The 13,545-nt window shown below is 38.1% G+C and overlaps 1 protein-coding gene across 1 annotated transcript in view; it reads left to right on the top strand.

Moving 5' to 3' along the window:
- atp2a2b (ATPase sarcoplasmic/endoplasmic reticulum Ca2+ transporting 2b) overlaps nt 1–13,545 on the top strand; it is a 39,988-nt gene that overhangs the window by 12,080 nt on the left and 14,363 nt on the right. The window contains exons 5-6 of the mRNA XM_016240212.1: nt 3,961–4,099; nt 12,825–12,905. Coding sequence (XP_016095698.1) covers nt 3,961–4,099; nt 12,825–12,905 — 220 coding nt within the window. The remainder of the gene's footprint in view (nt 1–3,960; nt 4,100–12,824; nt 12,906–13,545) is intronic.

The following is a 13,545-nucleotide window of genomic DNA, read 5'->3' as shown; positions in this document are numbered from 1 at the left end:
GCCAGGCCTATGTTACGATGAAATTAGGTGATGCATGAATTGATATGAATGACATTTTTATTTAACAACTACAATCACAGTATATTGACTGATTTGTTGAACTTCCAACCTTGTAAGCATGTAATACTTATGACAACATAAAGCACTGACAAATAAGCCTGGTGTAAACATTAATATGAAAGTCAGTAACAAATCACACAAACTAAAGTAGATTGCAGAAATATAAAAACAAATCTGTTGCTTTACCACACTACTTTAGGTAATTCAAAGTCACTGTAATAAACATATGTAAACATGTGGACTGCACTAAACACTGTCTGTTAACTTTAGAACAGTGGTTCTCAAACTTTTTTGGTTGCGCCCCCCTCAGACTACCAAATAATTTCACTAAACATTATGAAAAATTAATGTTTTTTTAATTAAAAAAACCTACAGGGAAAAAAACACCTGCATCACTTGAAACATTATCTATATACCTTTTTTCAATAACTTATTATTATTCTCTCTCTGTTATTTATTTATTTTTTGTGGGTTTCTTGCTGTCCGCTAAGGCATAGGACACACACAGGCGTTCCTGCTCACAAACGACATTAAACACCGTATCTACACCGGACGCAAGCGGCAAAATACAGTAGACCATTATAATCAGTGACGCTGTGTACACTGGATGCAGCGCAGCGCGACAAAATCCGACATTAAACTGATGCCGTGTTCTATTTATGTCGTGCTGACACAAAGTTATAATGATTTGCAACGGTCGCTTTGTCGCGTCCAGTGTAGAGCTGTTGCGGCACGGCATCCGGTATAGACACAGTGAGTGAAGCCGAGAGCAAGATATGCCTCGTCATATTTTCTGCATTTAGCTTTTGAATGACCAGCACCTGCCTGGGTCTGTGCAACTTCATCTATGGCTTTTCTCTTCGCTTTCACAAACCGATCCATCTCCCATTCTAAGTTACGTCCTTTGGCTGTTTACTGTTTTATTTATTTTCTTTTTCTGCTGATGGCCTGCACTCGACTTGAAGCAGCGCTGCTTAGACCGATGGGTGTGTGTCATCAAAGTACTGCCAGAGCTATAAGAGAGCGCGGATGTCTCCTTATGCTTTCTCTCGCTCGCCGTACTTTGATGTCATACACCGATCTGATCTTTAAGTCAGACACACCTCTTTACTCTCACCTGTCACGTGACCGTGTAATCGCAGCCTCTGTGTTTGAAAAATTGAAATTTTTCATATTGCGATATTATCGCAAATGCAATTTCTCTCTTCTATAATAATTAAGCAGGGCTTTCATGTTGCGCGTGCTGAAGCTCCTCCGCGTGGGCGCGATCTCGCTTCTGTGGCGTTCAGCCCTAATGTAAATGGAATTTTTTTTTTAAAGAGTCCAAAAAAAAGAGGTTTTAGAGCCTTATAGTCTGTGTGTGGTAGCTGTTTCCTGAGGTCTTCTTCATACAGTTTTTCCTCACGTGTTACCTTATAGTTCTTTGGTGGATTGCTCTAATGGCAGGTGTGATGTTAGAGGCAAGAGGACGTATTATCCTCTTTTCAATCAGAAAGTAGAGCAGCAGTTGCTAGCCCAGGGCAAACTTCAGTCCATGCACCTGCTCTGGTAGATTTACAGGCCCATTAAACATCTGCAGCAAGAACCGAGTCTGATTCACGGCAACCAGGATATACTGAAGTATGTTAGTACAAAGGTGCTATTACCTGTTGAGTATACACTACCATTCAAATGTTTGAGGTTAGGAAGTTGTTTAATTTAATTAATACATTCATTTTTTTAAGAAATTAATACTTTTACTCAGCAAGGATCCATTAAATGGTTCCAAAGTGCCAGGAAAGACTTTTATAATGTTAAAAAAGATTTCAGTTTTATTGCTGTTGTTTTGAACCTTCTATTCATCAAATAATTGTGTAAAAAGATCAGTTAACAGAAAAATATTAAGCAGCACAACTGTTTTAAACACTGATGAGAAGTATCTGAAGGATCACGTGACAACACTGAAGGCTGTAGTAATAATGGCTGCTGAAAATTCAACTTTGCCATCACAGGAATAAATTACGTTTTAAAATATTAAAATAGGGAAGTTATTTTGAATTGTAATATTTCACAATATTGCAGTTTTACTGTATTTTTGATCAAATAAATGCAGCCTTGGTGAACATAAGCGACTTCTTTCAGACATATTTGTAAAAAAGCTTAACCCCTCACTTTTGAATGATACAGTACATTGTGCCTGTTTAATTTTGGCACCATAAAAAAATTAATTCTTTAGTCCTTGCCACATTGACTTAGAGTACTTAATATATGAATGAAATTTGTTTCATGAATTATTTCACTGAATTTAATGTCTTTTGGCGATTTATTTTAATCTAAATCTAAAGATTTGGGAGAGCACATTCTGTTGGAAAGACTCCATGCTTGAAAGGAGTGTGTTTTTGAGGCAGTGCGCTCTGCTGCTTCACTGATATATGAATAAAAAGTGTTCTTACAGTGTTAGATTGGCCTTCCTCCTTTCAGTTCTTCTCAGATTAACTGTGAAATGAGAATGGCGAGGCCTCAGGAGCCAGATCGTGTGACTCTATCTGCCTTTCCGCCCTCTCTGCTTTATTTCTCATCATTAACATGATGCACAGGAGTCATTTCTGTCAACTTATTAGCTATCTGAATATTATCACTGATGCACATCACTGTGGTTACAATGATTTTTAGTGTGATGTACCTTACTGCAGGGTAACTCACTAGAAACTCAGCAGTTAATAATGACAATATTTTTTGTAAAAAAAAAAAAACTTGTTTATTAGTCTTCTATAGAGAAGCGATGCTGAGATGCCTTCTGTGGCATGTGTATTTATAGCTTATTCCCTTAAATGTCTTGGTGACCAGTGACCACAAACCATCCCCCTTTATTTATCCGGGTCTGGACTTTGAAACTGGTTTTTCGCCCTTAGGCACGCCAGTTTTGTTTGTTTGACATAAAACTTTGTGTTCCCATCATGCAAGAGAAACCACAGGAAGTCCGTTGCCAAATGCTCTGCCAACCAGGCTACCACTATTAATAATTGTGTCTTTGGGGATTAATCGTGTTGAAAGCATGAAAGGTTGCTTTAAATGCAACGTTTTACTTTAAGAATAAGCACTAGAGGTCAGCGTCAATGGGAGTTTTCCTTCAGTCGTATGTGCTGGTGCCTCAGTCATCCAAGACTCAAATTCTTAGTGTGGTGAGCCCTGGATTGTTTTACCATTTCGGATGCCACTGAATTGAGCTTTGCAAATTTGTATTTTGAACTGCTGTTCTACATATTCTACTATGTGAAATAGTTTGGCAAATTTTGTTTTAGCTATCCTATCATTAATAATAATGTAGTCTTGTGGAAGATAATGTGCAGATTTTGTATAGCCTATTTATGTCCAGAAATCTTTTTTTAAATTTTTTTTTTATTGCTATTGACCAGAGGGTTTCAAAGACCTTCAAATACGATGATTGTGAGGAACACATCAGTGTGAGAGAACATTTTCATTAAAATTAGATTTTTCTTTCATTTCATTCATCAGTGTCACATGATCCATCAGAAATCATTCAAATTTGCTAATTTGATTCTCAAGAAACATTTCTTATCCATGTTGAAAACAGTTTATTATTATTTACAGTTTATATTGCTTATTTTTTGTGGGAACTGTGATACATTTCTTTTCAGGATTCTTTGATTCAAAAGAACATCATTTGAAATGGAAGTCTTTTGTAACTTTTATGTCTGTCACTTTTGATTCATTTAATGTGTCTTTGCTGAATAAATGTATAAATATATATTAAATTTTTATTATTTAGATATTTTTCTCTGAACATTTCTGTCGACCCCCAGCCCCTGGGCCATAGTTTGAAAACCCCTGTTATGAACAATTCTTATGCTTTCTTATGCCTGCTAGGATGTCTAATTTCCATTCATGTTCTGCTTGCAGGAGAGAAATGCAGAAAATGCCATTGAGGCCCTAAAAGAGTACGAGCCTGAGATGGGCAAGGTCTATCGCCAGGACAGGAAGACTGTACAGAGGATCAAAGCCAGGGACATCGTACCCGGGGACATTGTGGAAGTTGCCGGTAAGAATTTTAAGTGACTTTTCTCAATGTCAAATTCAGCCAGGTGAACAGTGAAGTCTTGGCAGCAGCGGGAACAGGTGTAAAGCAGCCAGGGCCATCATCCATGTGGTACGGCTGCTGTGTGAACAGGTTAGTTTCCCAGTGGTTTAGGCTTACAGAGTCACTCTCTAAACCTTTGTGTGTGATCACATGGTTGCCTCGGGAGAGGTCGTGTTTCATGGGGTTTGCAGTAAAGACTTCCTAGAGAGTACCCGTTAGAGCTCTGCTGGTACTTTAAGAAAGCACACTGAATTAACTAATTACTTTGTCAAGTTCGTTTTCATCAAATTGCCACAAATTCATTTTTCAGAAATTAATGGATCGTCACTTCGTATTTAGCTTGAGAAAGCAAGAAGAGCTCATGTTGTGTTTTTGTTTCCTTTGCTTTTTGTCTTTGTGACTCATGAGGTATTTGAGTTTCATAATTTTCTGTATTACTAACGAATTTCTTATTAAAACAGGAAGTTGAGGTGGTACATATTAGACTTAGAAATAAGTCTTTTATTTTCACCAAGCCTGCATGTATTTGATCAAAAATACAATAAAAACTGTAATATTAAAAAAAATTATAACTTAATGTTTTCTGTTATTACATTTTAAAATGCAATGTATTCCTGTAATGACACCGCTGAGTTTTCAGCATCATTACTCCAGTATTCAGTGTCACATGATCTTTTAGAAATCATTGTAATATGTGATTTGCTGCATAGGAAACATTTCTTCTTAATAATGTTAAACCGTGATGCATTTTTCGGGATTCTTCGAATGGAAAGTTTGAAAGAACAGCATTTATGGGATTTATTTGAAATATTTTGTAACATAGTAAATGTCTATACCAGTGGTTCTCAATTCCAGTCCTCGCACACCACCGCTCTGCATATTTTGCATGTCTCTCTTATTTAACACACCTGATTCAAATCACCAGCTCGTGAGAATTGAGCTCCATGCATGAACAGCGTTCCGATTGCCATGGTCCCTACACAGTGTTCATTGCTCCCTATTCTCTGAGCACGGCAAATACAAAATGTGCAGAATGGTGGTACTCGCGGACTGGAAGTGAGAACCACTGGTCTATACTATTAAATTGAAAAAAAAAATATATATATATATATATATATATATTTGAAAACACTCAAAAAACATTTGCAACGATTATCTGTTTGGAAAAAGAAATCTAGTATGAGATTATTTGACACATTCTGTAGTCAAATGTAGGAGGGATTTATAATTTAGGGGGAGGGGACAATCTCATTTTAGAGAGTTTAGTTTGTATAATACAAGATGAGTCATCAATATTTTTTATCTCTTTTTCGAACGACCGTAAAAGTGATGTACTTCGTAATTTGGTTAACTTTTAGAGTTCCCACGTGAATTCATCTGAATAGAGATTATCAGGAGTGCCCCTTGCTCTATATTGCGTCACGTACCACCACGTCTCTTTGCTCACTGGAACAGATCACTAGGCGCTTTCTTATTGCTTTACTCTTGTGTTTTACACATTGGCGGCTGTCAAGACTCTTTCAGCTAGTGTGCAAGTAGCAGCACACCGTGATTAATCAAAACACTTCATCATAATTGCCCTTTACTGATTTTCATTTTTGCATTGTTTACATAAACTTGATGAGGTGTGGGCTCAAAAGCTTCAGTCACGTGCTTAGTCACGATGAGGTGAAACAGGCAATGCTGAGAGGTGAGCTACATGGTACAGCCTAGTCCCCATCATCAGCAGGATGGGGATTGGAGGACCCGATGTTCTCATGTCACTGACTAATACCCTGCGGTAATGCAACCAGGTGAGTGTACCTGTTACATAACCTGTGAGGGGTGCCTAAACGGATGGGTCATGCAAAATGAAACACTCCAGTCCACAATACTTCTGTGTGGGTGGCAGAGTTGCTAAGGATACATCTAAGTGATGATATTTTTTATGCTTTTGTAGAAGCTGGAACAGAGGTCCAGACCACAAAAAAAACTTTGGGAGCCAAATGACTTCGTTTCATCTTTTTGTCACCCAAAGAATTTTTTTTTTTATCAGGTACGTATATCAAAGTAGCGGTTCCTGGTTGATTTTGAATTGGACAACTAAAAAAGTAAACAGTTGCGAATTTAATGATTCAAACCGCTAACTCGCAAGCAAATTTAAGGGTTAATTCTCAGACGTTTTTGACAGGCTTATTAAAAAGAATCAGTTCATGAGTCATATTTTCATAAATCGGACACCATGGCTCGTGCTGCGTTCATAGTTGCATGCAGGAAGGATACGCTAACATGATTATGTTTGAGGAATCTTTGTGTGCTGGTTTTCATTTGGGTTTCATGACTGTTGCCAATGGTGACTAGATTTTAAGTTACACCAGAAATTGGTGGTTTCAGGAAAACTGAATCAAATTATGAATAGGAATGCTAATGGATTCCTGTTAGCTTTCTTCATTACACTGCAAAACACTTCTTAATGAGTTTTAATTAGATATTTTTGACTTGATTCCCAATAAAAATATTTCAAAAAATTGTTAAAAATAAGGTAGTTATTAAATAATGTATATAAATTACTTTAAATGTTGCATAAGATATTAAAACTTGTTTTAATAAATTGTATCTTAAATCAGGGTTGCCAAGTTTCCCCCCCCCCTAATTCTTAAAGGTTTGACATTGCATAATTTATATTTGACCAATGTTTTTTGTGAGTTTTTTTTTGGAAACTAGATCGTTAATGATAACTACTTTATGGTGATTATTCAATTAACATTGTGTGTAATGCGTAACAGTGACTGTAGAATATGTAGTTTAGGTATAGCAGTGGCATATTTTGTGTGGTTTTTTTCCCCCCTTTTTGAGCTACTTTAATTGCTCATTGGACTAGTTTTGGGCTACTTTTGATTGGGCAATGGGCTGGTTTTCTTTGTTATGCAGATCTGGCTGCCCTGTCTTGAATATACATGCATTTTTAATGGCACTGGCAGATTTTCTTGTTTTTCTCTTAAACAAGTGGACAAAATCTACCAGTGCATTAAGACAAAATACATGTGTGAAAGCTAAAATCTGTGAAACAATCCTTATCTTATGTAATGCTCCTCAAGAAAATAAATGTATCTTATTTCAAGAATTTTGGGAATTGAAATGGGTATTTTTGCAGTGTAAACGCCGCCTTCAGTCACTGAATCAGTCACATGACCTTTTCGCTTTGATTCAGTCACTCTTCTCTTAATCGAGGCCTCACCTTGAGGGACATCAGTGTAGTGAGATATTAGCCAAGGAGACTAATCGCAGGAGGATTCTGGGGGTGGGGACAAGTGTAGACCAGTCCCTGTTGACCCAAATGAATATGGTACAGCACAATGTGCTGATGCAAGCCACTTGAGCAATTGACCTTAAAAAGGGGTAATAGAAAGCGTTAGAAATATTAGCCGACTGCCTTTGACACTTGTTAACCGCTGCAGTGTGAATGCCAGTCACGTCAGAGAGGAGACAAGCAGCCAATGTAAACTAGCTTTTGTGGTTTTAAATGCATTGTATGACTTCCTGTCCACAAATTAATGTTGTCTTCCTCCCAGTGACACTTTTTTTTTTGCAATCTTCCAGCTTCTAAATTTACTGTTCCTCTCTGCTAATGAACCAAGATTGTTTCCTTTGCTATGGTTATGGCTCTGACTCATGGGAATCGTCCTTAGAAGTACTAAATCAAGGTTGCTCTGCAATCGCTCAGGTGGGGGTTTCACTGTGCATAAAACTCTGCAACATGACCTAACTGCAGGCTGTAGCCTAAACGACCACCCTGTCCCGGTAGAGAGCAAGCGAGAGCATGAATGAAGGACGGAGACTGGATGTGCAGTTAAGAGTTGACCAGATTTGACGAGATATAATCAGTGAGCCAGATGGCCGCTCTCAATTTTTTTTCTCGTGTTTAAAGGCGAGGTGTTCTGCTCTTTGTCCTCTCTTGCTGTCCTCCGCAGGCATCAGTTCGGTCACATTGGCAGCAGTGGGAACAGGCTTTTGGAGGACAAGTTGTCTGTATGACGGGGAGCATATCCGGCCCTGTGTGTTTACGTGCTCGGGTCATCACTACACTTGCGGCCTCTCGCTGTCAGTTCCCTCGAGTAGAACTCCAGCAAATTGAGACTGCTTGGGAGGGAGTGTTCTTTGCGCAAACCAGCCAAAGGCAATCAGGGACAATGCGAGGAAATGTTGATGGTTGATTGATAGTTTTTTTTAAAAATTTTATGCTTTTTGTTTTGAGTTTGTTGTGCTTTATTTAATTGCATAGAAATGTGCTAAAAAAAACATGCTAGCTACTAGGGCTGTGCGATTTGGGGGAAAATATCAAATTGCGATATTTTTTGTCACGTCAGAGAGGAGACAAGCAGCCAATGTAAACTAGCTTTTGTGGTTTTAAATGCATTGTATGACTTCCTGTCCACAAATTAATGTTGTCTTCCTCCCAGTGACACTTTTTTTTTTGCAATCTTCCAGCTTCTAAATTTACTGTTCCTCTCTGCTAATGAACCAAGATTGTTTCCTTTGCTATGGTTATGGCTCTGACTCATGGGAATCGTCCTTAGAAGTACTAAATCAAGGTTGCTCTGCAATCGCTCAGGTGGGGCGTTTCACTGTGCATAAAACTCTGCAACATGACCTAACTGAAGGCTGTAGCCTAAACGACCACCCTGTCCCGGTAGAGAGCAAGTGAGAGCATGAATGAAGGACGGAGACTGGATGTGCAGTTAAGAGTTGACCAGATTTGACGAGATATAATCAGTGAGCCAGATGGCCGCTCTCAATTTTTTTTCTCGTGTTTAAAGGCGAGGTGTTCTGCTCTTTGTCCTCTCTTGCTGTCCTCCGCAGGCATCGGTTCGGTCACATTGGCAGCAGTGGGAACAGGCTTTTGGAGGACAAGTTGTCTGTATGACGGGGAGCATATCCGGCCCTGTGTGTTTACGTGCTCGGGTCATCACTACACTTGCGGCCTCTCGCTGTCAGTTCCCTCGAGAAGAACTCCAGCAAATTGAGACTGCTTGGGAGGGAGTGTTCTTTGCGCAAACCAGCCAAAGGCAATCAGGGACAATGCGAGGAAATGTTGATGGTTGATTGATAGTTTTTTTTTAAAAATTTTATGCTTTTTGTTTTGAGTTTGTTGTGCTTTATTTAATTGCATAGAAATGTGCTAAAAAAAACATGCTAGCTACTAGGGCTGTGCGATTTGGGGGAAAATATCAAATTGCGATATTTTTTTTTTTTGACAAATATTGCGATTTTACATTTGCAAAGTCAAGCTTCAACTCAATATTGCCAATAATGTGCAGCACAGTATGGGTTATTATATATAACCATTATAGTTTACATTAAAACCAAACAAATTCCCATTATAACCCTGAAATCCATTAAATATTTTATTGTGTTTTGGGAGGGGTTCTATTGTTTTTTTTTTTTTTCTTTAGCAGGCAAGATTATAATGGGATAACTACTTTTACAGAATTAACTTAATTACTGAATTTCACAGAAAATATTTGTTATTTTTTTATAAATAAAGAACTGTATTTCTTAAGTCAATTATTAAAGTATTACATTGATTTATTCATTTTAAGTATTTGGGATTTTAAGAGCAAGTGGAAAATGTGCTGAATGTTTCATTTCATCCAAGTGAAATTAGCAAGCTGTTAGACTGAATTTACTTCCGTTTTAAACGTGGAGCCAGGCGCGAGTCGACACAGGTTGCGTGCGTGCGTCAAGCCTCATCCATACTGCCAGATGCGCTCGTGAAGACTTGTGGTGCGGAGCCAGGTGCGAGTATAAACGAGCATTATGAGACAGGCTGCATGAGTGCGGCAAGCATGAACGGCTTGTCCATGATGCGGGATTCGTGCCGTGTGGGGCAGAGAGGAGCGAGTATGAGAAGCATTCACAGACACGGGCTGTGTGTGCGCTCTTCTGAATTGGGAATAGCCAACATGCATTATAAACTTCTTTCAAATTAATCTGTTGGGGAGATAAAATGTGTAAGATAACGTTCACGTACTAACAAAAACATCTAAGAATGTATCTTTTATTCTCAGTACTGAAAACAGAACCGATAAGGGAGCTTTTGATATGCGCTGTGGTGCAGCTCTTGCAAATGACCTTTTTTGTTCGTTGTCTGTCATTTCAAAGTTGCATACGGTTTTCTTTAGTTTTAATTTGCCTAACTATCGATCTGACCCAGTAGACGCCATAATCCCACTCTGTCTCTCTCCCGTCCCGCGTTCCGTTTTTTTTAAATATTTTTTTTTATAAATGGGGGGTGTTTTCGCAGTTGGCTAGAGCAGTGCTGATTGGGGAGAACGGAGGTGCGCTCACTCTTGCCCAGGGCAAGTAAGACTGCAACTCAAGGCTGGCAGTCAATCATATGCTCTGGAACGGAGTAATATCGCGTCCACATCGCAGGCTTTGCGATTAGGAAATCGCAACGTCTCAAATCGCGATTTCGATTAATCGCACAGCCCTACTAGCTACCTTCTACACTTTAAGTTACTTAAGTGAACTTTTAAGTCACCTATTGTAATTTAATTGCCAGAATTTCACAGTACAGGCTCTTTCTGTTCTTATGTCTTGATCATCCAAAGATGAATATATTTGGTGCAAAATTTTGTAGTTAAAACCACATGGTTTACCCATGAATAACTCTGTTGAAATTGCTGTAACCGTTATCACAACTTAAAGGAGGACCTATGCTGTTTCTCAGGAAGAGGAAGTAGCTGAAGCTTTTTTTTTAAGTCATTGAGGAGTGTTTGACAGTTTGTTTCCAATCCTTCATTAGCAGCAAATATGATACAACCACTTGCTCTCAGTTAGCTTTTTAACTTCGTTGTTTTGATTCGGTGATAGTGACCTTTTTTTGTGTGTTTTGGGTTGGTATTGGTCTCTCTGAGCACCGTTATGCTAGATTAAATCATCTAGAGATCTATAATAAAACTCTAAGCTTTATAGTATAGCTGGCCTTTGAAGATGTTTGAGCATTCTTTTAATTAAAATGCCTGAGGCTTGTGCAATTTTTTTTACTTTTTGACTCTTTGCCATTTAACTAGTGTTATTAAAATAATATTAAACGCTCCAAAAATGATTTTTCTACGATCTATTCTTATAAGACTTTCTCTCCTTGTCTACCTAAAGTAGGTTACCTTGTTACATGACCTTTTTCTAACTTGAGGTATATATCGGGATTATGTGCCACATTCTTTAGTTTAGTTTAGGGGCATTTTGAATGTGTATTTTTATAAATGGGATCATAGAAACTTTATTTTTGAAATCCAGAACTCTCTTAGAGCAGTACTGAGTGCGCTTCACTGTCTAAGTGTGTGGTTAATAAATCTAATAAAGCATGTTCAGTGGCAATACATCTGATATATTGCCAAAATGTGCTGTATATGTCAACTATATATAGTTTGTAAGTATCATTACATTCTATGGACTTATAGTTTCATCTAAAACTAAATCTATGTACGTTGAGTGTTAGCTTGACACTGTACACCTTAGTTCATTTCAAAATAGCTTTTCCATTTTAGGACCTGTATTAGTTGTTGGTCTGATACCACCCGTCATGTCTCCCACTCCATTAAAAGGGCATAGAGGCCTATTAGTGCACTTGAATGTTGGTGAAAACTTAGTCCAGAAAAGGCAAAGCATCCAGGACCAGATCCTCTGGTTATTTAACATTCTTTCCACCTAGAACATCCTGTGAAAAGATGCTTTGTCATTGCCTGCCCTTTAATAAACTCAATTTACATGTCAAGCAACGGCTTCAAACAGACACCATCTCAAATTACTAATAAACGTCAAGCGTTTTAGCCAGCTCAAGTATCAGTCACCTTACTCATTAAGAGATTTGTTTAGAAAAGATTAAGGTATTTACATTTGCTCTTTTCCTAGTAGCAATTACTAAGCCCACCTCTGTTTGTGGAAAGAGTGAAGCGGTGTCTATTTTTGTCCAAGTAGAACAAGAATGTTTCAAAGCTTTTGACGCTGTTCATTTACCTCTTCAGTGTAGGTCCTGTCCAGAAAAATTGTTGTTGGAGGCTTTCTAGTATTGGTGCCAAATAAAAATTTCTCACTGGTGATCTGCAGATTCACAACAAGATCTGTAGATGCTGAGATTGTCCTACTATGTGACTTAAAAAGGCCTGGATGAGATGAAGCATTGCCATAATTCTTGTAATGTTTAGTTTTGTAAAGCTTGCTTAAGAACTTCGCAAGTGCGCCTTAAAAGGTTTCTGGAAAAAAAACTTGACATTTAAACCCAACCACCCCACGATAACATGGTTTGTAATGTTTTCTTTTTAGATGAGTGATGTATTTTTGGCCTTCATTTCATCCTTTGAAAGCACAATCCATTATCGTCAGTTGCCAAGCCATTAGATGTAAAGCCGATACTTGAGATTCAGGAGGTGCTTTCTTGGTGGTTCATGGTTTCAACTTGACACTGTGCCTTTCATTTGAAAGTGTAGTGGCACCTTTGCTTTCATCGGTGATACAGCTGTCTTGCTTTGCTTGTGGAGACCCAAGTCCTTTACCTTTCTTCTAAAGTGTTCTGGCTCTTTTATTGCAGTTTGATATGCTCTTATAAATTTGGAACGTCATGACAGTGTTATTTTGCTTGGCCTTGTTCACTTCAAGCACTGGATTTATCTCTATCTAACAGCATGTTTTTGTTTCCTGTTAGTGGGTGACAAAGTTCCTGCTGACATTCGCTTGACTTCAATCAAGTCAACGACCCTGAGGGTGGACCAGTCCATTCTAACAGGTGAGAACAATGGCTTTACTAATTCAAGTTGACTTTTTAACTGTCACACAGGTGAAATTATTATTATTATTTTTTAATAAATAACGAATTCCATGTAGCATAAATTAAATTTTTGCAGCCTTCAAAATGCAAAAGGCAAAGATGTTTAGTCTATTTTTTGTGTTTGTATAATTCTACAGTATCACAAATAGACTTGTGCCGGTATTCGGTAATACGATATATCACGGTAATGAATATGCACGATATTGTTATCGTGGGCACTTCTAAATACCGTGAATAATTATATATAACAAATTATTCAGAATTTTGAATGCATTTTAAGAATACTTTTCCCATAAACTGGTCAAAATGCACAACACCGCTGTATTCTGCGTGAAAGACTCGTGCGCACTCTGATGTAAACAAGTGCGGACGAGAAGCACATGGCGGAACATGTGAGAGACGCTCTGGATGAAAGCGCACCTTCACTCTCTGACAGCAGATGGCGCTAAACTGTTAATAATAATAATAATTCTATTTTAAATGCAGCCGTTACCCCGTAAACCCTGTAAACAAAGCAGCTGCGCTACTTTCTGTTTCTGAAAGTTGTTTAAATGATTTTAACAGCCATTCAGATTTGTGTATTTGCTATGATGTTCAT

Source organism: Sinocyclocheilus grahami, unplaced genomic scaffold, assembly GCF_001515645.1.
Source record: "Sinocyclocheilus grahami isolate Dianchi unplaced genomic scaffold, SAMN03320097.WGS_v1.1 scaffold584.1, whole genome shotgun sequence".
NCBI lineage: Eukaryota > Metazoa > Chordata > Actinopteri > Cypriniformes > Cyprinidae > Sinocyclocheilus > Sinocyclocheilus grahami.
The sequence above is the reverse complement of the archived record's forward strand: the minus strand, read 5'-3'. Positions and strand labels throughout refer to the sequence as shown.